This window comes from Ascaphus truei, chromosome 5 (genome assembly GCF_040206685.1).
Source record: "Ascaphus truei isolate aAscTru1 chromosome 5, aAscTru1.hap1, whole genome shotgun sequence".
NCBI classification, from domain to species: Eukaryota; Metazoa; Chordata; class Amphibia; order Anura; family Ascaphidae; genus Ascaphus; species Ascaphus truei.
In genome coordinates this window covers 176533862-176561338 of record NC_134487.1, presented here as the reverse complement: position 1 = coordinate 176561338, position 27477 = coordinate 176533862, and the positions used below count along the sequence as shown (strand labels likewise).

At 42.4% G+C, this 27477-nt stretch overlaps 1 protein-coding gene across 4 annotated transcripts in view; it reads left to right on the top strand.

Moving 5' to 3' along the window:
• Positions 1 to 27477, top strand: part of LOC142495606 (disintegrin and metalloproteinase domain-containing protein 9-like) — a 124846-nt gene that overhangs the window by 30720 nt on the left and 66649 nt on the right. For all 4 annotated transcript variants that reach the window (XR_012801776.1, XR_012801775.1, XM_075601297.1 and 1 more), the window contains exons 10-13: positions 5662 to 5740; positions 7920 to 8056; positions 8567 to 8744; positions 26798 to 26884. Coding sequence is in view for 2 of the 4 variants with exons in the window: in XM_075601297.1 (XP_075457412.1) it covers positions 5662 to 5740; positions 7920 to 8056; positions 8567 to 8744; positions 26798 to 26884 (481 nt within the window). In the remaining 2 variants the exon portion in view is untranslated. The remainder of the gene's footprint in view (positions 1 to 5661; positions 5741 to 7919; positions 8057 to 8566; positions 8745 to 26797; positions 26885 to 27477) is intronic.

Below are 27477 nucleotides of genomic sequence, written 5' to 3'. Positions count from 1 at the left end.
TAGTTCTCCCAGGAGCTCCAGGACATATGCCTCCAGGTCCTCAGATTTTACCTCGTCCGGGATATGGATCTGCAAGTTATTTCTGCGGGACTGGTATCTTCCATACGCTCCTGGAGCATATCTATTAGAGCATGCATGTCCCTTACAGCATCGTAAACCTCATTTTGGCACTGTGGCATTTCATCTATTTTCTTTTTGATTGCTTCTGTTATGTCACCGAGGCTTGATAGATGCCTTTTTAATTTTGCAGTTAATTTTTGCAGCTCCTGTTGAAAGGCACTTAAGTAAGTGCTTAAGATCTGCCCTCATGGCACCCTTTGTGACTGTAACTTTAATGTCTGTGTATATCTACTATAACCGTGTTTCCCCCACCCGATCGCAGATTGGGGCCATTAAAGGGTGTATGGTGCATATACTTGCTGGCAACAGGAGGGCTGAGTCGTCCGCCGATGGTAATGGGGGCACAGGAACAGGCTTCTGAGGTTCATACCCCACATATCTCTTTAGCAGTGCAGCGCCTCCATCTGCCGTAGACTCCAGGAACTGAAGGTGATCTCCCACAGTAGAACTATTACCTCTCCCCCCAGTAAGGTCACGCACCAGGTAGGAGGTATATAACAGGAACGGTTTATTCACTCTGTACAGCACAGTTACACGGCAGGCTTCTGCCCAATGCAGTACTCTCAGCTCTCACTGACTGATGGTTGCTGGACCATCACTACAGGCCAAGGGCAACCGCAGCCGTCCTAGCTCTTCCCCACCTCCCTAGCAGAGGCAGAGGTATGGTCCACATTCACTCTCCCCCTGGAGGGAAGAGCACATGGGAAGGCCCCAATCTCAGGTTACCAGTTGTGTGATCTTCCTTCCTCATAGTGGGAAAGACAACTCCTAACTTTAGGGCGGTCCTGCCCTTAAGTATAGCAAGGAGGCGGGCACCCCGTTGTCCCAGCTACACCAGGATGTACCAAACACTGCTGCCACTCAAGTTCAGTACCAAAGGGAAGGGGGAAAACCCCATACTATACCAACTACTGGCAACCTGATTGTACACTACCGACACGTTTAATTTGAGCACGGCTAGCACCGCAAGCCGGGGGATGCCCCGGCGTGCTAGCCGCACTCCCTCAGCGTGATGCGCGGTCACGCGTCATCGGGTGCCTGCGCCCCCTGCACGCGCGTCCAGGGCTCCCCGAGGGAGCCCTGGTGTCCCGCGATGTGGGGGACGGCGGCAGGGGGTTCCGGGGGACCCGGCAGTGGGAGGGAGAGCGCCCCGATCGGAGGGCGCTCTTCCGCTGCTTCGGCGCGCGCCCGGCACCCTCCGGCGCGCGCCAGGTTACTGCTGCGGCCGAGAACGGGCAAATGCTCGAATAAACTCGGCCGCAGCAGTACCAGGGTTTACTGCCAGCCCAAGGGCAGAATAGTAGCCATCAGATGACCTGGCTACACTACTAATTTTCATTTATGTGCTTCCCTGCTGGGTTAAGTGGTAATGCCGAATTGAGAACGTTTTTCTATTTGTTGTGTGCGCTCTAATTTCAGTTAGTGACCCTAGATTCTCTATGCCGTTCATGGTTATATACTGTACTGTATGACTCGGTCATCTCCTTTCTAGACGAATTTATGCGGTCTATGTATCAACGTAGAGATGGACGCACTGCTCCGGTTTATTTAGAGCAGAGCTGCGACATATGTACTGTAAGAACTGTTTCTTGCATCTAATGAAACATTTACACCTGCGTCACTTCAGATATGGAGGATTTTTTGTGACAAAACAGGAAAATCATGGTGCAGAGGGACAAAAATGTACAACTTTTCGTTATAATCTATGCAGCATGTAACTCCTCCCCATGTCGTCCTACTGACTCTCCCCAAAGTGCAAACTTAAGCAGATAGGGCAACATTGTTTGATACTGTACATAGGTGCAGGGTGGAAAATGCCCTGGTTTTAGGGCAAACAACCTTTTTGCTGTAAAATTGGTGCACGGAAATGTTATTTTAGATTGCGCTAGTCTGCACCTACATACTACAAGATGAGCAAAGAAAAATTGAGCACCATCCACAAACGTAAAAAGATCCAGAGGAGGCTCACTCATAAAATATTGGACTTTATTGGGTCATACAAAAAAAAAACCTAACTAGGCAGCAAAACACAACGCGTTTCGAGCTTCATCATGGGGTAAAATTGTGGGTAAGATCGGCAATTTTAAACAAACTGATCCGCGCGTGACGTCAGACATTATGCTCCGCCCCCCACTACGTTCCTCGGTATAAGGCTGCGCTTATAGTGCTGGCGACAGCGATGTGACGCTGACGTTACGCTACGGTTGCTGGAAATTTTTTACGGTTGGTCTGGGCGTTTGTGAAATCTATGTTTTTTTTTGGTTTTGTTTGTTATTTGTATTCATAAAGTTTAGTCTATTGAATTAGCTTCATGTGGTTACACATATCCGTGGAGGATGTGTTGCTAAAAACACGCACGCGCGCATGACGACAGAAACTGGTTTAACCCCCTATTTTGTTAGTGGCATTAAAGTTTTGCCAATTGTGACTTCCCTTAACCAATAGGAACTCGCTCTTGTCAATGCTTACGGATGAACGTTGTGGGGGCGGGGTCTGACATCACACGCGAACCAGTTTGTTTAAAATTGCCGGTTATATCCACAATTTTACACCATGATGAAGCTCAAAACGTGTTGTGTCTCGTTAAGAGGTTTTTTTGTATAACCCAATAAAGTCCGGAATTTTTTATGAGTAAGCCCCGTCGGGATCTTTTTACGTTTGTGGACGGTGCTCCGTTTTTCTTGACTCATCTTGCTGTTCATTTCCACAGAAGCACATCATTGGACCAACCTGGACTATCCTAGATCTCCAAAATAGTTTGTTTCCTGGATATACATATGTCATTATAATAGTGGGTGAGAGATTCTTATTAGGTGTCAGGAATTGCTGTTGTGCACACCGACAGATTGCACTAGACTCCAGTCTCCCTAGACCTACTCTCTGATATTTGATATGACTACTTGACCTATGGAAGTATCCTAATCCCTTATATAATAAGGACAATATTGGATTGATGTTTGTCTGGTAGCACCAGAGTCTCCCTACATTGCATCTATGTACTAAGTTGACATTTCTCAATCATTTACTTTTTTTTTTTTGCTCACAGAAACTACTAAAAAATGTTTCTGTGCTACAAGGAAAAATAGAAAGTACGTCAAAATTGACTGGGGCGTAAACCCTAAAAAGTCTGTTTGTAGTGCAAACGCAGAATTATGTTGCATGTGTCCTCCAAAAATGTATTTGACACGACACAGATGTTCCATTATAAAAGTTACCAATATACAGCTCAACCCCGTTATAGCGCAATCCACTATAACGCGGATCCGCTTGTAACGCGGTTTGAGCATGGACCCCGAATTAAAAAAAAATTCAAAATTTTGTTTAAAAAAAAAGATATATATTATTTTTTTGCACACTGCACACACACAGCACACTGCATACACTCACTGCACACACTCACAGCATACACTCACTGCACACTGCACACACTCCGCACACTGCACTGAACATTGTATACACTCACAGCACACTCACAGCACACACTCACTGCACACACTCACAGGATACTGCACACACTCACAGCACACTGCACACACTCACAGCACACTGCACACACTCACAACACACTGCATACACTCACAGCACACTGCATACACTCACAGGACACTGCACATACTCACAGCACACACTCACACACTCACTGCACACTGCACACTGCACACACTCACAGGACACTGCACACACTCACTGCACACTGCACACACTCACAGCACAGTGCACACACTCACAGCACACTGCACACACTCACAGCACACTGCACACACTCACAGCACACTGCACACACTCACAGCACACTGCATACACTCACAGCACACTGCATACACTCACAGCACACTGCACACACTCACAGGACACTGCACACACTCACAGGACACTGCACATACTCACACACTCACTGCACACTGCACACACTCACAGGACACTGCACACACTCGCAGCACACTGCACACTGCACACACTCTCAGCACACTGCATACACTCACAGGACACTGCACACACTCACTGCACACTGCGCACACTCACAGGACACTGCACACACTCACTGCACACTGCATACACTCACAGGACACTGCACATACTCACAGCACACTCACTGCACACTGTACACACTCACAGGACACTGCACACTGCACACACTCTCAGGACACTGCACACTCACTGCACACTGCACACACACAGCACACTGCATACACACTCACAGGACACTGCACACTGCACACACTCTCACGACACTGCACAAACTCACAGCACACAGGATACACTCACTGCACACTGCACACACTCTCAGGACACTGCACACACTCACAGCACACTGCACACACTCACAGGACACTGCACATACTCACAGCACACACTCACAGCACACTGCACACACTCACAGCACACTGCACACACTAACAGCACACTGCACACTGCATACACTCACAGGACACTGCACACACTCACTGCACACTGCATACACTCACAGGACACTGCACATACTCACAGCACACACTCACACACTTACTGCACACACTCACAGGACACTGCACACACTCTCAGGACACTGCACACTGCACACACTCTCAGGACACTGCACACACTCTCAGGACACTGCACACACTCTCAGCACACTGCACACACTCTCAGCACACTGCACACACTCACAGCACACTGCACACACTCACAGCACACTGCACACACTCACTGCACACTGTATACACTCACACACTGCACACTGCATGCACGCACTGCACACTGCATACACTCACTGCACACTGCATACACTCACTGCACACTGCACACACTCACAACACACTGCACACACTCACAGCACACTGCACACACTCACTGCACACTGCATACACACACAGGACACTGCATACACTCACTGCACACGGCATACACTCACTGCACACTGCACACACTCACTGCACACTGCATACACCCATAGAACACTGTACACACTCACTGCACACTGCACATACTCACACACTCACTCACAGCACACTGCACACACTCACTGCACACTGCATACACTCATAGAACACTGTACACACTCACTGCACACTGCACACTGCACACACTCACAGCACACTGCACACACTCACTGCACACTGCACACACTCACAGCACACTGCACACACTCACTGCACACTCTCACAGCACACAACACTCTCCCCCCCCCCCCCCATATCTCTGGTGTCAGCTGCTTTTTAGTACTAAATAACTCAGGTATGATCTTAGTACATACTGTAGGCCCACAAATCTGTGGTTTGTAAATCTGCAGCTTGTAGGTCCCCCTGCCCACAATTTATATTGACTCTATGTTTGATCTTCATTTAATGCACATCAAAGTTACTTTTAAACAGATACAGTACAGTACGTAGCCACACATCTGAAAGCTTGCAGGTGAAGGTCACGTGTCACGGCTGCTTTAAATACCGTGCAAATCCTTTGCAAACTACTATTTTATCAATTATATCTGCTCCATATCATTTTGTTACATTTTGTTTGATTTTGCTTGTGCGTCACTTAAAGTCTTTTTTTTTCATATTCAAGTTTTAGACAGAGCGGGAATCCCCCAGGTATATCAACTTTTGGAAGAGCGTGTTCCCCTTATGGCGGAGCTGTTGTAGTGGTATGGTATCTGTACATTTAGACTTTATTTCACACTTTCTATAAAGAATAATTTTGTATCAAGAATATAGGAATGCTGACTCCAAAAGACTGTTCATGGTTCCACGGTTCAGCAATGTATCCGGCCGCTCCTCCTTCTCTTCCATGCTCCCCAAAACTGGAACAATCTACCGGAGACTCTCACAGCCACCACCAGTCTAAGTTCTTTCAAAACTAAAGCTGTCTCACATTTAACCTGGTCTGTAACTGTTACATACACCTATAAAATATATTATCTCTAACTGTGCATGCTACGTATTGTATATAATGTATACCCTGTTCACTTATGTAACTGGATTTGTAACCATGTATTATTTGTCATCTTAACTCTATGCCCAGGACATACTTGAAAAAGAGAGGTAACTTTCAATGTATTACTTCCTGGTAAAAGATTTTATAAATAAATACATTTCTTTACAGGCGGTGTTCGCTTTTGTACAGGCTTTTTTTGCCCATGCTAACTTTTCTCTTCTGCACATCTTCTCATATCTTTGTGTTGCATAGTAGATGAGGTTGAAAAAGACATACATACATCCATTAAGTTCAAACAATGCTAAATTTAGAGAACAGATACTTTAACTTATATTTGTACTTACAGTATATTAAGTCAGAGGAAGGCAAACAAAAAACTCCAGTGAAACATCCTTCCCATGTTTACTTATTTGGTATATGACTGTATACCTTTCCTTTCTTAAAAGATGTCCAACCTTTTTTTTTAAAGATATCTATTGTATCTGCTATCACAGTCTCCATGGGTAGCGAATTCCACATTTTAACTGCCCTTACTGTAAAGAACCCTTTCCTTTGTTGCTGGTGAAATCTCCTTTCCTCCAACATTAAGGGCTGACCCTGTGTTGTTTGTACTGCTCTTGGGATGAATAGTTCCTTTGAAAGCTCCCTGTATTGTCCTCGAATATATTTGTATATAGCTATCATGTCCCCTCTTTGACGCCACTTTTCCATTGTCATCAAATTTAATCTAGCTAGCCTCTCCTCATAAATCAGATTGTCCATCACCTTTATTACTTTGGTGGCTCTTCCCAGCACTCTCTCTAGTTCCATAATGTATTTTCTATGGAGTGGTGCTCAAAATTGTACTCCATATTCATGGTGTGGTCTTACTAATCCTTTATAAAGGGGCATAATTAGGTTAACTTCCCTTCCATCCAGTGCCCATTTGATGCAAGATAAGATCGTGTTTGCATTTGCAGCTACTGCATGACTTTGGGACTGTTGCTAAGCCTGCTATCTACAAGCACTCTTAAATCCTTCTCCATCAAGGATTCTCTTTATTTATTACCATTTAATTTGTAAATCGCCTGTTTATTCTTGCTTTCCAAATGCATAACCTTACATTTATCTGTATTAAACCTCATCTGCCATTTGCCTGCCCAAGTTTCCAGTCTCTCCATGTCCTTCTGGAGATCAATTACATCCTGATTCTACTACCTTACCCTATTTAATGTCATCAGCAAAGATGGAGACTTTGCCCTCTATGACAACCTCAAGGTCATTAATAAACAAGTTAAAAAGCAGGGGTCCCAGTACGATCCATGAGGTACTCCACTCCCAACTGTTGCGAAGAAGCACTAAGGGGGGGGGGGCGGTATATTTGGGCCTCAGAAGCAGTATTAATGCTTGATGGACTAATGAAGAATCCCAATACTCTGCATTTTGCTTTGAAAAACCATTAAATGCGCCCCATTAAATGTGCCATAAATTACACTGCAACCTAATTTGAAAAACCATTAAAATGTAGCTTTGGTCATGTAACAGTTCAAACATTTAGCAGCATATTGGTACTGGAGCAGGATTTCGTACATGTATTTTAATGGACCAACATGAAACTTAAATTGACACATGGACTTTTAAGATTTCACACATTTGCAAATGTATTATACTACAGACTGTGGTATGTAGTAGAAAAATGTTTTTTTTACAATTGTCTCAAGTAAAACATATTACAAGGTCGAATTGAAATGTCATGGGCATCATGGCTAAATGGTCCAGGAACTGGTCCAAAAATGATGTACTGTTGGTAAAAATAAAAATAGCCTTTGCTTTAGATTTTATATGTGTGTGTATGATGTTGTTTCTCTTATTTTGTTTTAACATGTATTTCTCTTTTTTTTTGTACGTAGTACTCAGCGGATAAAAATGTTGAAACCTTCTCACCTATTTTTGCTCATTTTCTGGCTCATAACCTGGGAATCAAACACGACAATAACTTGGTGTGTGTTTGTACTGCACCATACTGCATAATGAACACAGAATCAATGTACGTTACCTTACAGTTATTTGTTGTTTATATATTTACAGTTACTTGTGTTAATAAGCCACATATAATACTGTATTATGAATAGATATCATTATTCATAAGATTTCAATATTTTGCTTGTTTGGACAAAATTTTACTGGAAAACGATTGTGTGGCATCTGAGACGTGTCAGAAACATCTATTAATAATAGGTGAAAACATTTGACAAGTTTAATTTTTAGTCTGCTCAGATTTACGTCAGCTCATAGCTAGGGGTTTTATTGACACATAAGAAGTAGAGAGAAAATTAAGGACTAGGATCAAAGTGCCATTAAAAATTGGGGGTCCTGTTTCTAATATCTGGTCGAGATTCATCTTGTTAAAAGAATAAAATAGTGTTACTCTGTACAATCACTTCCCATTACAATACGTGTCTCTTGTGCTCTGAATGACTATCTATGTGTCATTGGATCAGTATGTTTGGTGAAAGTTTTTTGCTGAAGTACAATGTTTTTGTTTGGTCTTTTTAAGCACGGCGGGGTCAAGAACCTTTAGCTCTTGCAGTGTTCAAGATTGGAATAATTTTGCCTTGACTCAGGAAGCAAACTGCCTGTTTAATCGTGCACAATTTTCAGGAGTTCTCTCAGTTCCATCTTGCGGCAATAAGATTGTGGATTTTGGCGAAGATTGTGACTGTGGAGATGATCAAGTTAGTCAACTAAAACATAACATTGTATTTACACATTACAGTTTTGGAATTAAAATTAAATTGAGAGGCATTTTCATTCAGCCTGTCTTAATGTTAATGAATCAATGTACTTTGCATTTCTTTTGAGCAACAAATATGTTATAATGGTGTGAAATAAATCTCTAAATGATGTGTGTGAACTAAGTAAGGAATTTGATTAGCAAAGCTCCAAGTAGAAAATAAAATGGAATAAAAAAAATTGTTAATACCAAAACACTCACTTTTAATTGTAACAATGTTTTTGTTCTGTTATCAAAATAATGCTTCTCAGTTGCCTATCAATCCAAGCATTATCTGTATGGAAACATGTACAAATCCTAGAAATCTTTCTTGTACCTCATCTTAAAGAAAGTTTAGCATGGGGGGTGGGGGGGGAGAGGCACGTTACATCGCGGTACCGGGTCACTTCTTAGCTCAGCTCCGTGGACCCCTCTGACAAATATTATAATATTTTCCTCCAAATTGTAAGGAAAACCTATGGAAAGACATAGTGAAGTGTTAGAAAGCTTACTAACACTTCTTAAAGATACACCTAAAAGCAACAACAAAAAAAAAAACACGGCACAGAAACTCACCCTATTCTTTCAAAAGAGCACCCTGGCTATGGCATACGCGGAAGATGGCGGCTGTCTGCGCAGGATGGAGATAGCACACGAATTACAAAAAAGGACCTGAGAGAGCTATTTAAAGACGCTCAATCCTCATTCCAAAAGGTTCTAGATAAAGCAGTCGCTGACCTAAAAGGTGAAATATCTTCCCTAAAATTAAGAATAGCTGCCCTAGAAAAAATGGAGAATTCGTTACAAAACCATGCAAGCAGTGAGGATGATTTTTTACGAACTCTGAGACAAGGTTCAGAATATGAAGGAGAGCCTAAATGACCTGGAAAATAGAGAAATGAGACACAATCTCTGTGTGGACGGACGTTCACAGAGGTACGCAATTAGGAGGCTTTATAACGTGAAATTATAATAGAGTGAAAACAAATGTATTATAGGCGCCAATATGGTAAAGGATATATCACACCAAATGCAGGGCCAAGGTGAGGCTCAGGATAGATGGGTTGTGCTTGAAAAAGAAGAAGACAAAAATACAAAACATAGCGTGATACTGTAGGTATAAGGGACAAACAACATATAATGCTAAAAACTAACAGCTGAGATCAAGGTGAAATTTATCAAAAACATTTAATAAAACATTTAATCAATTACTATGACAATGGACATAAGAAAAATAAAAAATAATAAAAATACACAATCTAATAAATTGACCAAATGGGTAATGGTGAGGACCACCTCACTGCGGCACCGGGAGAACTGCCCACTCACCGGACGAAAGATGGTAACAAGCGGTGGATATTTTGGAGAGTATCCCCTCTCAGCTGCTCAAACAGCTACTGCACCGGAACGGATCTTCAGATGGGGCGCTGCACACGCCAGCCGGCGTGTGTGTGTGTGTGCTCTCGCTGTCTGCTCGCGGGAAAGATACCGTGCAGATGGTGGCGGTTTCTCAGCAGCAGATTCGTCTGTTAGGATAATCGGCTGATTCGCCTCCAAGTCGACTCACGGGAGCAGCGGCAGGCTCGGCGTCACTTTTAGGGGTCCTTGCAAGCCACCCTACGCGTTTCGAAAGTGATCTGCTTTCTTCCTCAGGGGTTATGCAAGAGTGTCCGTTATTGTCCCTTAAATAGGTGTCCCAATCTTTTTTTTCTCTCATTTCACCTGTAGCACGCTCGCACATGCGCAGTTAATGTTTCAAAATAGTCAATCAAGTTCGAATTGCACATGCGCAGGAGCTACTATCTATTGAAAGGCAATGCTTTTCATAATATACAAAACAAATGTATGCAAACTGATCTCAGCTGAACAAATAATTATAAAATAAGATGTATATATAGCCTATCTTCTAACAAGTGATATATAACTAATGTGAAAATAGAAATGTGATGTATAAAGAAATAATAAATAAATAAAAAACATATATATATATATAATACTGTACATTAATTATCTTTCATTTGAATATATAACTGTAATAGTGCAGTTATTATAAAAAATCAAAAACTACTAAATAAATATATTTTATATTTTATGTGTGGTGTTTTGTGTATAATAATATATACTCAGTGATATAAATTTAAATAATTAGTTTTTTAATTATTTAATTTTTTAATTTTCCATATGTAATGTTTGGGTTATAACGGATAATCCCCTATATCATAAATGGGTATTGACATACTTAGGCAATATATATAAAATTAAACATGTTACATGAAAGTTTATTAACCCATATACCATATACAGTAAATTCTATATTTTATCCGTTATAACCCAAACATTACATATGGAAAATTAAAAAATTAAATAATTAAAAAACTAATTATTTAAATTTATATCACTGAGTATATATTATTATACACAAAACACCACACATAAAATATAAAATATATTTATTTAGTAGTTTTTGATTTTTTATAATAACTGCACTATTACAGTTATATATTCAAATGAAAGATAATTAATGTACAGTATTATATATATATATATGTTTTTTATTTATTTATTATTTCTTTATACATCACATTTCTATTTTCACATTAGTTATATATCACTTGTTAGAAGATAGGCTATATATACATCTTATTTTATAATTATTTGTTCAGTTGAGATCAGTTTGCATACATTTGTTTTGTATATTATGAAAAGCATTGCCTTTCAATAGATAGTAGCTCCTGCGCATGTGCAATTCGAACTTGATTGACTATTTTGAAACATTAACTGCGCATGTGCGAGCGTGCTACAGGTGAAATGAGAGAAAAAAAAGATTGGGACACCTATTTAAGGGACAATAACGGACACTCTTGCATAACCCCTGAGGAAGAAAGCAGATCGCTTTCGAAACGCGTAGGGTGGCTTGCAAGGACCCCTAAAAGTGACGCCGAGCCTGCCGCTGCTCCCGTGAGTCTACTTTGAGGCGAATCAGCCGATTATCCTAACAGACGAATCTGCTGCTGAGAAACCGCCACCATCTGCACGGTATCTTTCCCGCGAGCAGACAGCGAGAGCACACACACACACGCCGGCTGGCGTGTGCAGCGCCCCATCTGAAGATCCGTTCCGGTGCAGTAGCTGTTTGAGCAGCTGAGAGGGGATACTCTCCAAAATATCCACCGCTTGTTACCATCTTTCGTCCGGTGAGTGGGCAGTTCTCCCGGTGCCGCAGTGAGGTGGTCCTCACCATTACCCATTTGGTCAATTTATTAGATTGTGTATTTTTATTATTTTTTATTTTTCTTATGTCCATTGTCATAGTAATTGATTAAATGTTTTATTAAATGTTTTTGATAAATTTCACCTTGATCTCAGCTGTTAGTTTTTAGCATTATATGTTGTTTGTCCCTTATACCTACAGTATCACGCTATGTTTTGTATTTTTGTCTTCTTCTTTTTCAAGCACAACCCATCTATCCTGAGCCTCACCTTGGCCCTGCATTTGGTGTGATATATCCTTTACCATATTGGCGCCTATAATACATTTGTTTTCACTTTGTTTTTCACTCTGACCAAGGGGTCAGTTTAAGTATGTAGGCAGCCCCTGCAAAGAGTCCATTCTACTTTGCAAGGTTTTACCTTGAATTTATATAAGGTGTTATTACCATCTAGTTAGCGCTCACCTGCTCTGTGTTTCCAAGTGAAATTATAATAGGCTTTATTGTGCCTGTTCCTTTTCATCAGGAAAATTATCCAAACACAGGGGGGGGAACAAAGCTTCCATTCACTTGGGAGTAATTCTAGTGAAAACACTATGCAACCAATTCACATCTCCCTAGTCAAGCATTTCTCCCCAGCCCCAAACAGTATGAAAATAAGCAGATACAGTATAAGCAGTCTCTTAATAATGAAAGTCTTATCTGTTTATCAGCTGTAGAGTAAGCTTCTCTGCTCTCCTGGAACCGCACTGACCATGCACAGAAAATCAGCATCCAGGTTTAGAAGTCTTATTTGGGCCTTGTGTCTTGAAAGCAGCTCTGCTAACTTTGGCAGAGCTCAAAACAAGTGTGTCTCCAAGTTCAGCTCAGGTGTCAGCTAAAGAGTTCTCACTTCCTGTTTGAACAGACAGGCTTTTGTAAGCCATCTCAATCAGGCAGGTGGTGTTTAGTAATTAACTACCAGAAGTTAACCACCACACTGCTAGATTAAAGGCACATTACTGAACAGGGATAAGTCCCCTGTTACATACCTCCCCTGTTTGTGGGAAGCTCGGGCTTACCACGGCCAAAGCCCATCCTTCCACTCTCATTCGAGATCTTTCTGTGACTTGAATGAGAGTGGATGGAGGAAGAGAACCTTCTGTCCCGCTAGGATTGGAGCCCTTTCTCCAGTTTATTTTTGTCTCCTCCCGAAGGTGCTTGAGATCAGCACTCCTCAGTCGCTCGAGGAGGACTTTTTCCACGTAAAGTCTTTTTATCGCGTGCGCGGTCATGAGATTTCTGTTGCGTCGGGCACTCCTCTTTTTGTAGACAAAGTGTATGGCAACAGTTGTAGAGCAGTTAGGACTAGCCCTTGGAGTTTTCTGCTCTTGAAGCGGTCTTTCTGCAGCTTCTCCACACCACGGAGTCACCAGTTCAGCTTCTTCAGCTAAGGATTCTGCAGTCCTACCTCTGTTTGTTGCCTGTTGGGCAGCTGTAGGTTTGGCTAGTGCTTTCTTTGGTGGCTCAAACTTCGTATTTTTGTTTTGAAGTTGCGTGGAGTCCCCAACTCTCACTGTACCCTTGTCCTCACGGGCATTAGTTACTGTGGGATACTGGTGCTTGGGCAGTGCCAATACCTTTTTCCGTATTGGAGGAATCTGTATCAGAGTCTCCTTCATATTCTGGAGCTCTGTAATTTTTGTCGTCAAGGTTGCCGCTGCGTCTGTTTTCTCCTTGGTGTACTGACTCAAGGGAATGGAACAGTCTCTCTGTCTCTCCAGCTCTTGCTCCAGTTTCTGAGCCTTCTCACGCTCCCTCTCATACAGAGTCACCTGGTATCGAAGCTCTGCCTCCAATGATGCGCTGAAGACCTGCAGCGTAGCCTTTACCTCCTCATACTGCTCTGTGGGGATGTACTGGGTATTCAGACGTTCCTGCAGCGCTTGTACCTCTTTAGCAGCCTGCAGCTTTTCTTCCTGCAGCGATTGCTGCTTCTCCTCAGCATACTGGAGGTGTGTACGCAGACCTTGCAGTTGGTTCTGCAGTCGGTGCTCTGCTTCAAACATTTCCTCTTTCAAAAGTTTATTTATTTCTTTAAGAGCCTGCAGCTCTTCATTCTTTCCCTTGAAGTATTCTGTCAACTCAGAATTTTCTTTTTTTAATCTTAAATTTTCTCTTTTTTCAGTCTCTGTACTATTCAGGGCTTCCTTGCAGTCCACCTTCCATTTTTGCACATCTGCTTGGAGGTGGGCTGTCTCCTGGCGTGAGACTTCCAACTCCAGGTTTAAGTTCTGAAGCTCCTTCTGAGAGACTTTGAGATCTAAGTTAAGATGTAGGATAGTTTTCCTTGAAATGTCCAGCTCCTCAGTGTGACTGTGTAGTTCCTTTCTGGAAACTTCCAGGTCTGTGCGGCAGCTGTTGGTCTCATGATGTGAGGCATCCAGTGCTCTGTGGAGTGTCTGAACCTCTTTCTGAGCTACGTCCACTTCTATCCGGCCACTGTTGACCTCCTGTCGTGAGGCATTCAACTCTATGCGCAGAGTGTGAACCTCTTGCTGGAAGACTGTCATCTGCTTCAGTGCCTCCTCATACTTCCGCTTTAGCGTAGCCACCATTTTGTCAGACTGGCTCTGCTTTACATCCATGGCGGAAATAGTAGCCTTTGCAGTATCTAGCTCAGTCTTGAGATCCTCCAATTCAGTCTTGGCCGCAGAGTAAATTGCGAGCACAGTCTTCTGTAGCTCAGCATTATTATTTTTTTCCCTTTCCAATTCTTCACAGAGCAGATCACAGTCATGCCTGGCAATTTTCAGGGCGTCTTCAGGGCTGGTCAAGGGATCGTCACTCACTGGTTCCGGCTCCACTTCCCTGGGATGACTGGTTGAGGGTTCCTCACTGTTGGCACCGGACAGACACTTCTTTGGGGTACACGACTTCTGCCTTGGGCCCTCTGGATATTCAGTTATACGTGGGACGAATTCTCCATTTTCTCTAGCCTGCAGGGCATCTCGGTCCCCCTTTTTCTCCACAGGATCTGCGGACGTGTCTGTTACTTCCACAGTAAGTGAAGAACCACTTTTCTTTTTCTTCCTTTTTGATTTGGATGACACCGTCCCTTCAGGAATACTGGGGTCTCCATCTTCATTTGAAGTTTTAGCAGCGTCACTGGATCCACCCGGCTTTTCTTGCAACTGTAATAGCTGACGGAAATATTCGGTGATCCACTGCTCCCGCTCTGTCTCCTGCTGATCATATTCGTCATCAAAGGGAGCGGTCTTTTCTGTTCGTGCCGAGATCAGGCACCCCCACCATTCTTGGGGTGTTTTGTGGGTGTGACTCGGTTCGGGTTCCCCGTAAGAGATGTCTTCCTCTTTATTGGACTGGAAGGGCCACTCTTCAGTGGGGTAGGGTTCATTACAGGAACGCTGCATCTTGTCCTCCATTTTTAGGCTATCAGGTGTCATTTTCTTCCTGACCTCAGGAGGCGCTATTGCAGCTGTTGCCACTGTATTTGCTAGAACCCCCAATTGTGATAGTCCTACAGATGGGCATATTTTGCTTGTAGAGGTCATGGCTCTCACAGGCTGTAGATTTTTCTTTCTTGGGTAAAATTTTTTTTTTTCCATTATCAGCAGTGCTGTGCATACATTTTCTCTTATCAGGTATACAAGATTGTGCAGTTGCTAGGTAAAAAAGTCTATTTGCTATACACCATTTATTTGCTAGGTGAAATCCCTCCACTTCAGCAACAGAATTTGGTTTTCTGCCTGAGTTCAGTAATTTTCAGTCTCATCTTTGGGTATTATGGCATTCACACTTCACACTTTGGGTGTCTGTTTTGCTCCCAAGATAATAGGCATACTTTTTTACTTGCAGAAAAAAAAACATTCTTTGCAGTGGACTCAACACTCAGCAATTGGCTTTGAAAAAACTTTTTCTTTATAGGGCAATTTTACACTCAGCATTTGTTTGCTAAAAATACCCCTGCTTCAGCACAGTCTTTGTATCAATTTTCACACTTTTCTGCATATACTCCATTCACAGCTGGTAGCCCTATGCGGTGTGGCAACCTTTATTTGCAAAATCAGTACCACTCGTGGGTCACCATCTGTTTTCACTGCTTCAGCGAAACTTTTGAAAACAAGAAAAACCTATCCCTTTTTAAGGGCTGACTCACTTCTTGAACCCTGACTATGGCTAGAAGGCAAAATCCCTATTTCAATGACCGTATTACACTTTGTGATAGGTAATTAAATGTTTACCTGCTTCAGCAGTCTCTTGGGATTGGGGAAAAGAGTCCATCTGTGGTTTTGTAAGTTTCAGTGCAGTGTAAGTTTCAGTGGTGTGTGTCCCTTTAAATCTGATCTCTGCTGCATGAGGGTTTTTTTTTCCCCCCCAAGTTGTTTAGACTGTTTGTAGGCAAAAAAACATAACAAAAAATTTCACATAAAAACTCCGGTCCTTTTTAACTACAAGGACACCTGTTATCCCACTTCTGACACCATATGTGGACGGACGTTCACAGAGGTACGCAATTAGGAGGCTTTATAACGTGAAATTATAATAGGCTTTATTGTGCCTGTTCCTTTTCATCAGGAAAATTATCCAAACACAGGGGGGGAACAAAGCTTCCATTCACTTGGGAGTAATTCTAGTGAAAACACTATGCAACCAATTCACATCTCCCTAGTCAAGCATTTCTCCCCAGCCCCAAACATAGCATGAAAATAAGCAGATACAGTATAAGCAGTCTCTTAATAATGAAAGTATTATCTGTTTATCAGCTGTAGAGTAAGCTTCTCTGCTCTCCTGGAACCGCACTGAGCATGCACAGAAAATCAGCATCCAGGTTTAGAAGTCTTATTTGGGCCATGTGTCTTGAAAGCAGCTCTGCTAACTTTGGCAGAGCTCAAAACAAGTGTGTCTCCAAGTTCAGCTCAGGTGTCAGCTAAAGAGTTCTCACTTCCTGTTTGAACAGACAGGCTTTTGTAAGCCATCTCAATCAGGCAGGTGGTGTTTAGTAATTAACTACCAGACGTTAACCACCACACTGCTAGATTAAAGGCACATTACTGAACAGGGATAAGTCCTCTGTTACACTCTAGATAAGAAACATGCCAGAGTCAGCCTCGATAGAAGAATGGAAGAACACCAGTCATATCTAAAATACCTGTTCAAGTCAATTGATCCATCCCTGCAAGCATCCATGACGCAGATGGACAGAGCACACCGGCCATGGGCCAAATATTTGTGGATACAAAGAAAAGCGGAGATGTGGTGACAAGACTACACTACATTGAGACTAAAGATAGAATCTCTATTCCTGCAACCTTTAATTATTCTATAATCTTTGAAGATTCTAAAACGTCCAGATTTTTCAGGATCTCTCCAGACTGACCAATGCAAGGAGACGAGAAATAAAACCTGTGACAGCCACTCCTTGAGAATCTGGAGTCAGGTACAGGTGAGCCTTCCTGTTTCGCTGACTGCATCCAAAGATGGTAGACACGCCACGATGCGTCTCCCAGAAGAAGCAGAGGCCTTCCTAAAAATTTTGGGCTTAGATCCAGGCCAACGAGCTGCATAACAAGCAGGCACAATGAGAGAAGGGACCTCTCCTAGTCGGGAACAACGAAGAACCTCAGAGGATAGAGACAGAGCTAACGACTCCGTGCACCAGGATGAAGATTGAATCCATAGAGATTGACATCTTCAAGTTTTGTTTTGTTCAAGTTTTGCTGTTTTCCTCCTGACATAAAGATAATGTACCTATGGGTCGTCCTATGGAGATCTGAACTTTGTGATTCTCTGGACATTCAATAGAAGAGGAGCTGGTGCATCTGGGGGGGGGGGGCTCTGGTGATTTTCAAACTTCTGGCGATGGTTGTCCATGGCGGAGCAGGGATATTGTATCATTGGTTAGAGAACATCCCGGTTCTTGAGCCCAGAATAGCCACCGTGGAGAGGGGTTGGGCTAGAGGGCCCTGGAGGTTCTGGAAGACATTAATAGCCCTTGGACTTCGTAAACTCGCTACCCTTTCCCTACAGAGTAGATCCCCATAAACTTAGAGGCCATCTCGGGAGAGAGGCCATCTCGGGAGAGAGGCCGTATAGATTTAGGTGTTAAGGCTCATGCATATTTTGCCCAGGATACACACAACTTAGCTGAATAGACGTGGAGAGGGGGATAGAAGTACAATAAAATAAAGGGTAGGGATCCCTAGCTAGAGGGCCAGTGAGACATCAGGCCCTAATGGAAGGTAAAGAAATAAGATCAGAAATGTTTATTTAGGATTAGGAGATGATAGAATGTTATGCATAAATTATGTATGTACTGTTAGAATACTTAGACACCGAAGGTTTATAATTATTGTTAATGGCTTGTGTAACAATTTGAAGGGTAAAAATGGTTGAGGTCCAGTTGGATGAACATTGGCGGAAACAGGTTTCCCCAGGTCTGGTACCCCACCCTCCCCCCAAAGGGCCTTATGCCCACCTGGCTGATCTGCCTAGTGATCGACCATTACTCATGGATGAGTTGTACTCCATGCTCATCCGTTTCCCCTCCTTCACCCCATCCCTCCCTTCCCCCCCAACCCTTACCCCATCATTCCCCACCCACCATCCCCCCTTCTCCCTTTCCCCAATACGGGAACAGCCCCTGCTAAGGGCCTATGACTAATAAGGTTTGCTGCCGTAACCACATGCACAGGATCCTGCTCATGCTCAAGATTGCCTCTAGCATTGGTAAAATAGATGGGGAATTAGATGATCAATCATTAGTAAAACCATAGCTACATAAGCTCCGATAAAACAAATCTCTTTCCATGTGAAAGGCCTGTACTCAAATGAGAAACGGAGACTAGCTCTAAGGGATTTTTAAAAATTACAGGGGGGTATCCTGTTTCTACAGGAGACTCACTTCAATTCCCAAAAAACCCCAAACACTTTTAAAGGTCTGTACCATGTTGCCTTCTACGCATCATGCACGAACAAGAAGCGAGGGTATCTATAATAATAAAGAATGCTGTCTCATTCCAGGCACAATCAGTTACTAGAGACCCACAGGGCACATTTGTTATTATCCAAGGTCTTCTTTTGGGTATAGCTGTTACCCTGGTGAACATATATGCCCCCAATGATCAGCAAAGTGAGTTCCTTAAAACCACTTTAGAATATGTCCCAGCCGCCGTGAGGGAGTGACTAATCATTGGAGGGGACTTTAATATGGTCCAGTTCCCAGAGGTTTTCTTCCAAATAAATAAAGGTTCAGTAACATCCTCAGCCACCCCGTGGGAGGCTCATAAGGCCACAATCAGAGAGCAACTTATTTCAATAGGTTCACATAAGAAGAAAGTCAAAAACCAGAGGCAGAACTCATTGACAAAACAGATAATCACATTAGAAACGGAGCATAAGAAACCCCCATCTTCCAAAAGATTTAAGATTCTCCGTCAGGCTAGAGAGGAATTTATAAGATTACAATTGGAGGATACGGAAAAAACTTTAAATTGGACTAAGATGACTTACTATAACAAAGGCAATAAGGCCGACAGGCTACTAGCGAGGAAACTTAAAGGGGTTCAACAAAGATCTCGGATATCCGCAATCAGATTAAAGAATGGGGAAATATCCTTCAACCCTGAACTAATTGCGAGAGCATTTTACTCCTACTCAAAACTATATGATTTAGAAACATCAGAACTGCATTTGAAGGCTGCGAGTTTGGGAAGACTGGATGACTATCTAGATAAATACAATTTGCCCAAATTAACTGAGGAAGACCAAATTAGATTGAATAGTAAAATCACAGAAATAGAAATTTACGAAGCAATTACATCTCTTAAATCCTCAAAGGTCCTGGGTCCAGATGGCCTAACAAACCTGTACGATTAAAAATACACCAAGGTGTTAGGCCCCCATCTGTTGGATTTATATAACGGATTCTTAAAGAGTAATCAGATCCTGATTCAAATGGCAAAAGCAAATATAGCGATTATACAAACGAGGGTAAAGATCCTCTGGGGTATGGCAGCTACAGGCCAATATCTTTCTTGAATTCGGACGTGAACTGGCAATCAGGCGAAACCCCATCCTACCCTGCCTAATCCATAATTACCAGGTGGGTTTTATATTAGAACAACAAGCTTCTGATAACACTCTGAAAATAATAAATATAATAGATCAAATAGCTTGCTCCAAAATTAAACCTAGGGCTATGATCCTTAGCCTAGATGCTGAAAAGACCTTTGATAGGATTCAATGGAAGTTCCTATCAATGACATTAGAAGAGTTCAGTTTTAGAGGCCCATTTCTTCAAGGAGTGCTAGCTCCATAGGAAAGCAACCTTAAAAATACCAAGGGGAGATATGAATCACAATGTAATAAAGAATGGTACCAGGCAGGGGGTGCCCTCTGTCTCCATTGCTTTTTCTCTGTTAATAGAGCCATTAGTGTGTGCAATAAGAATGAACCCTAATATGCAAGGAACCAAAATAGCGAACTCTGAATATAAGCTGTCTCTTTTTGCTGACGATATTATTCTAACTATAACGAATCCCCTGATATCCCTGACAAATTTACAATCTGAACTGGGTGATTATGGTCTCCTGTCAGGCTACAAGGTCAACACGAGCAAGTTAAAAGCTTTGATTCTGACCCTTCAGCATCACAAAGTAAAGCTTTTGAAACTGAACTTTGACTATAGATGGAAGGACTCACATTTGAAATATTTGGGTATAAACTTAACCAAGGACTATCAGTCCTTATTCAAACACAACTATATAGAGCTATTCACACATATCAAAAAGGACCTCCAGACATGGGATGGTTACCAAAATGTCTTGGCTAAGCCTCATTACAGCAGTCAAAATTACCATCCTTCCCAGAATCTTATATTATCTTCAGACACTCCTGATCACTGTCCCCTTTAAATTTATTAAGGATATACAGAATTGTATAATGCAATTTGTATGAAAGAATAAAAAAAACGAGGGTGACCAGGTCGGTTCTGTTGTCTTCCAGAGATAGAGAAGGGCTTGTCGTCCCAAATATTATAAAAGATTATTTAGAAACTCACCTAAATGCAAATCATATATTGGCATTCTCTGTCCAAGATGTTTGGATGAGTAAACCTAGAATCCTCACTTAGCAAGCTACTGAGCCTCCAAGCTTTTCTATGGAATGATAAGGAATATATTAATAAACCTCAGCCTGAAGCGTCAATTATTACATTTACCTTAACAATTTGGCAGATTGCTAAATCTAAATTTCAACTAATCGGGAACCCCTCTAGGTTAATACCTTTATTTGACAATCCGAGCTTCAACCCTGGCTATTACACCAACTCATTTGACAGCTGGAAGGAAAATGGGAGGAATTCTACATGAAGTACGATTACTCTGCACCAGAAATGTTTAGTTTAGTGTGGTTTAGCTGGAGGTAAGCCTTTCTGATACCTCCTGATTTGAAGACATATGCAGAAGGCGGGGGGGGGGGGCTGTCTACCAAAACGGTTTAATCACCACTTATACAGGGATATGATCTCCGTATAGGAAGCCCAAGACCATAAAATACCAAGAACAATGGACCAGGGACCTTCAGGTAGACGAATGGGAGGATATATGGGAGAATAATTACAAAATTCTATTCTGATGGTATCTCACACCACATAGACTGAACAAATATTTCCTGCAGCGCCAGACCAATGCTGGAGAGGCTGCGACCTGTTATGCAATATGGCCCATATTTGGTGGTTCTGCCCAGCAGTTGGGAAATTCTGGAGCATGATCCAAACCCTCATAGAGGGAGCAACAAGTGTTAAAATCCCATTAGACCTGACTATTCTTATTTTATCAAAGCTGATTGACATACTGACAAATGAATAAATCATATACTGACAGCAGCTAGATGCTCCATTTAAGCTGCTGTAAAAAAAATTCCCCCTCCCTCCAGGAATGAAGTGATTAGAAGAATCAATGTGATTCAATTAATGGAAAAAATGACAGCCTGCTTTAAACACACTATGAAAAACTTCTACAAAGTGTGGGAGCCCTGGGACTAAAGATAAGGCTATATGCAAATAGCTAGACTGAGAAGAACTAGCCCTGAGGGTTGTTGGGGCGCTTGGGGGGGCTCAATAATATGCTGAAAGGCATATTAGGCATATATATAATAGGAATAGATGTCTAGTGGGAAGATTTTATAGGACTGTCATGGGAGACCAGGTTTTTAACACATTTATACCGGCATCATATGATTGAGCAAAGCAAGGAGGTAAAATAAATTGAAATTTATTTCACGAAAAGACATACACATAATGTTCCACAATTACAGTCAAAATACACTTACTGGGACGGGGCAAACAAAATAATTTGTTTCCAGAACGAAATCTTGCAAAATAAAGTCTGTAGGAGTAATTTTCCAGGAGCGGGAATTACTCGCGAAAGCCTTGGTTCGTTTTCAAATCTGCTGCTGCTGGAATCCCTATTACAATTATGAAGCTTGATGAATCTCTGGTAAATCTGATTCCCGATGGACTGCAGGAATTCTTACAGGGTTCAGAACCCTATACCTAACAAGTGCAGCCAATCTCTCCGTGGGAATAACTTTTCCCATCTATTCCGGAGTTGCCAATACTTCACAAACCTGGCAGGGGTGGCTTCCTATTCTGCTAAGGACATGCGCCAAACTAGCACCTTTGCCTCTTAGCATATGGGACCCAACCCCTTTACCTGGCGACAGTAAGTCTGGGATGGGCAACCATTTGCCAGCGACCCAGACTTCACATCGGGATGGGGTACTTGGGCTACCCCTCCCACCCTGACACCTCAGAGACACTGAGCCCTTTCAACTCCAGACTTTTGAGACAAGAAAAAGGGGGGGATGGGGGAGCACCGGTAGAAAGCTAGTATACACTGAATGGATTGTGTAATGCTCTATGCCAATGTGAAGGGTTTTGTAGGTGTAAAATAATTTTTAACACTCACACGGCCTTGTGCGAATGCTGTCGCATCGAGGTATCTTTTGGACTCTCGTTTCTTTCTTCTTTCTCCTTTCTTCTTTCGTCTCCTATCTGTCTTCTGGATTCTTTCGCCGCCTTGCGTCTGAGTTCTTCTCCTCCTACTTCTTTGATGTTGGACTCACCCTCGGAATAAATATATACACAAAATATATGAGCAAACTGTGATTGTATCAAGAAGATATCAGGATATGTGATAAGGATATATAACAGGAATATGTAATATGAATAAAACACTCACACGGGCCTGTGTGCGTGCGCTCTATGGGATGGTATCTTGGTCTCTGAGGGGCAATGGATAGTTGAGGCTCTAAAAACAGAAAGTCAAAGGCCACACCTTGGTTAAAAGGCAGAATACAAAATAAATAAAATGTTACTACTCACACGGCCTGGTGTGAGTGCACACTTGGAAATGGTATCTTTAAGATTCTCCTTCTGATGTCCCGGCTGGGAGAGGTCCACTGGTGCTGCACGTGAGTCCTCACCCCCCCCAATGGGTCAAAAAGTTCTGAGCCCGGGAATTCAAGGCCAAAGTCTTTATTAAATCAATAAATAAAACAACAAAACACAGCTAACTCAGCCTGTGAGTTACTCTGTGAAATAGTAAAAAAGCCACCGTCTTGGGGGATTTCGAGCTACGCCGGCCGCACTATATAAAGCAGGAGCAGCGAGCCCAGACCATTCTAACTACGGAGCCTGAGGAAGCCCATAGGGCGAAACGCTTAGCTCAAAATCCCCCAAGATTTTAGACCCTATCAAGCCACCCTCGGGAGCGGGTCACGCGGACGTGCAGCGCTACATCCGGACGCGGAGGCAGTACAGCTGCAGTACCACAAGTCCTGCTCGATTCCCAAAAGACTGGCTTTTTTACTATTTCACAGAGTAACTCACAGGCTGAGTTAGCTGTGTTTTGTTGTTTTATTTATTGATTTAATAAAGACTTTGGCCTTGAATTTCCGGGCTCAGAACTTTTTGACCCATTGGGGGGGGGTGAGGACTCACGTGCAGCACCAGTGGACCTCTCCCAGCCGGGACATCAGAAGGAGAATATTAAAGATACCATTTCCAAGTGTGCACTCACACCTGGCCGTGTGAGTAGTAACATTTTAATTATTTTGTATTCTGCCTTTTAACCAAGGTGTGGCCTTTGACTTTCTGTTTTTAGAGCCTCAACTATCCATTGCCCCTCAGAGACCAAGATACCATCCCATAGAGCGCACGCACACAGGCCCGTGTGAGTGTTTTATTCATATTACATATTCCTGTTATATATCCTTATCACATATCCTGATATCTTCTTGATACAATCACAGTTTGCTCATATATTTTGTGTATATATTTATTCCGAGGGTGAGTCCAACATCAAAGAAGTAGGAGGAGAAGAACTCAGACGCAAGGCGGCGAAAGAATCCAGAAGACAGATAGGAGACGAAAGAAGAAAGGAGAAAGAAGAAAGAAAAGAGAGTCCAAAAGATACCTCGATGCGACAGCATTCGCACAAGGCCGTGTGAGTGTTAAAAATTATTTTACACCTACAAAACCCTTCACATTGGCATAGAGCATTACACAATCCATTCAGTGTATACTAGCTTTCTACCGGTGCTCCCCCATCCCCAGCTTTTTCTTGTCTCATTTGTTGAAGGATCCTGGGTAGATCCTTTATTGGGGTCTTTAGAGTCACAGGCGGAAAAGAAGCAGAGGGATACCTTGCCTACCACCAAGGTTGCTATATCCCCCTTTACCTTATCTATCATCCCCCTAGGTAGCGCCCGGGTTTTTTGTTCTCCATTCAACTCCAGACTTTTGCAGACATTGTGGCATCAAGCCAGCGGGATGCCTTAGAAGTCCAGAGCTGCACATCCTTAGCTCATTTATAGTGAGTCACTACACTCATACTAAGTGGGGTGCTATAATAAATGAGTGTTTCCCTGTCTCCGGTGTTCTGAATGAAAGTCCAATTATTCCTATCATGTTTAATACACTAATTTAGGGGGACTTTCATTCATCAATTTTTATAAAACGCAAAAAAATTAAGTTATGGTTGTTTTATGTTTCCCCCAAACTATGCGCACAGCAAGTTTCAGAGCGCTAGGAGCTTCCTAGCAAAAGTTAGCAACCAGTCGCTTTTATTATTTAAGCGCTAGACTTAGAAACACTCTCGCCACCTTATACCTGGTGGGAGACTCCGAACCCCTACACTGGGTTCTGGGGGTTTGGGCATATACCGGGGGACCCTGGAATGTGATTTCGCCCTACCCGGTCTTACTGTTCTGGTCTGTGCAGAAGCAGGGAGATCTGCCGGTGAGCCGCTAACTACTTCCTTGGGAGGATTTTGTCTGGTGGTCTGTGTCTTCATGTCTCCAGGAATCTGGTAGGATTCCTGGGTACATGTTTCGTGGTAACCAGCAAGTCTGGCCCCCTTCTACCCAAACACACCCTGACAACATTTTGCCGTAAAATCATCCCTGAAACTCATGCCCTGGGCATCTCCGCTGGTTGGCACTCCTGGAACAGTAAAACACACACATATCTTTATTAAAATATAGTTCACATGCCATAACTGGGTTGCAGAGCTGGCACTTCAAGCTCCCCAATGTGGCTCAGTGGCACCCAGCCGGGCATAATACATTTATTATTGGCCTGGGTACCCCCTAACCGTCATAAGGACTCTTTAGAATAACCTAGTGGTCTGTAGTAGTATTGTTGTTACTATCATTGCATCAACTAGATGTTTTCTCTGCTGTTTTGTTTCCCTACCCTCCCATCACCCCACCCCTTCCTCCCCGTTTTGATTCTGTATCTCTTCTCCCTCAACCCCCACCCTCCCCCCCCAATATCTAAAACTGAAAAAAAGAAGATTTGGAGTGTAAAGGAATATATCTGTACTATACATAACAATAGTAATGCAGTTGCTTAACTTGGTTTTGTATATTTGATGCTAATATCTTAGGCTTCAGAATTAAATGCCAGCTCACACAAGGGTTTGGCAATATACCGGAGCCAAAGTAATACCGCGGTAATCAAATCTGCCGGCGTGCCAATATGGGAAAGGAGTTATTACCATAGTATTACTTGGTGCCAAATTGTGGGGGTCAGTGTGTCGGGTCAGAAGAGCAGCTTTGAAGCAACCGCACGTGAGCTGCCAGACTGTCAAAAAATATCTTTGATGTATATTTAACTTTTCTTTAAATTTGTTTTTAAATGGAGGGAGCACCTAAGGATGGGATGAAGGGTAGGTGAATGAGGGGGATGTTAGGGTGCTGGGAGCAGTGTAAGGCCTGGTGCACCCACCACGCCCCCCGTCTTTCCCCCTGCAGCTCTGCGCAGACCGGGCAACACAGCTGCACATGCCGCCAGCCTTAGTGAGAAAATGTAAAGTGCAGACATGGAAAGGGTTTAGGAACGAAGGTCTCTTTGTTCTAGTAAATCTAAAGAAAATGTATTTATTTTCATAACACATTTTATTTATATTTACTAGAACAGTTTGGGATTTTTATTTTAACAAATATTTTATGGCGAAATATATTGTTATCGCGATAAGTTTATTGATATCATGTTTTTGTTATTGCCCAACCCGCCTCACACTTGATGGGTTTAATGAAACCAAAGAAACTAACAGTAACAAGACTTTTGTATGTCCTATTAAAACATGGTGACTCATTACCTAACTCTAACTTATTCTATAAGCAACTCTAAATCCATTCAATGAGTCTTCAGACTTTGACCTCAAGAGATGCACTATAAAATGTTCTTAGAAATGTACACAACTGCTTCCTAACCCAATACAATTGTATTTTCTTCTAGGAGTGTAACAAATGTTGTAATGCTGCAACATGCAGATTGACACCCGGATCAAACTGTGCTTCTGGCAAGTGTTGCAAATTTTGTAAGGTAATATCTTCTCAAGTTGAAGAAAATGCATAACTAGGTTGTGATGGTCCGCCTGGAAGCAAGTTCCACAAACAGGAAGATTACAAAAAAGATGAAAGGTTATGAAAACCCTCTGAATCATTATCTAGTTACTAGAGAAACACTACAGATTGAAACATTTTAAAACACTTATGGGTCTATGTACTAAGATTATATATATATATATTTTAAATTAGGCGTCCAAATTTGAGCGCTAAAAAGTAATACAAGCCTTCCCAAAATGTGCGTCATATGTACTGTATGAAGATTTCATACATGAAACCGATATTTTTTTAAAGCATCTGTGCTGCACCAAATAGCTAACGCTGGTAACACAAATTTGAACTTGGCAGACGATGTTGATGCACTTCCTTTTACTTTTTATGAAGCAGAGAAACATTATTTTTTTTAGTGCCTACCAGTAACATTTTTAGGCCAAGTGCAATCCATTTCTGTGCATCAAGAAAGTTAAAAAAAATAATGTTTGCTGCTCTGACAGTCGGAGCAATGTCACCCCAAATAAAGGTTAAGCCTGCATGCTGCCTGTGCCCGTCAAGATGGCGACCCACTGCATG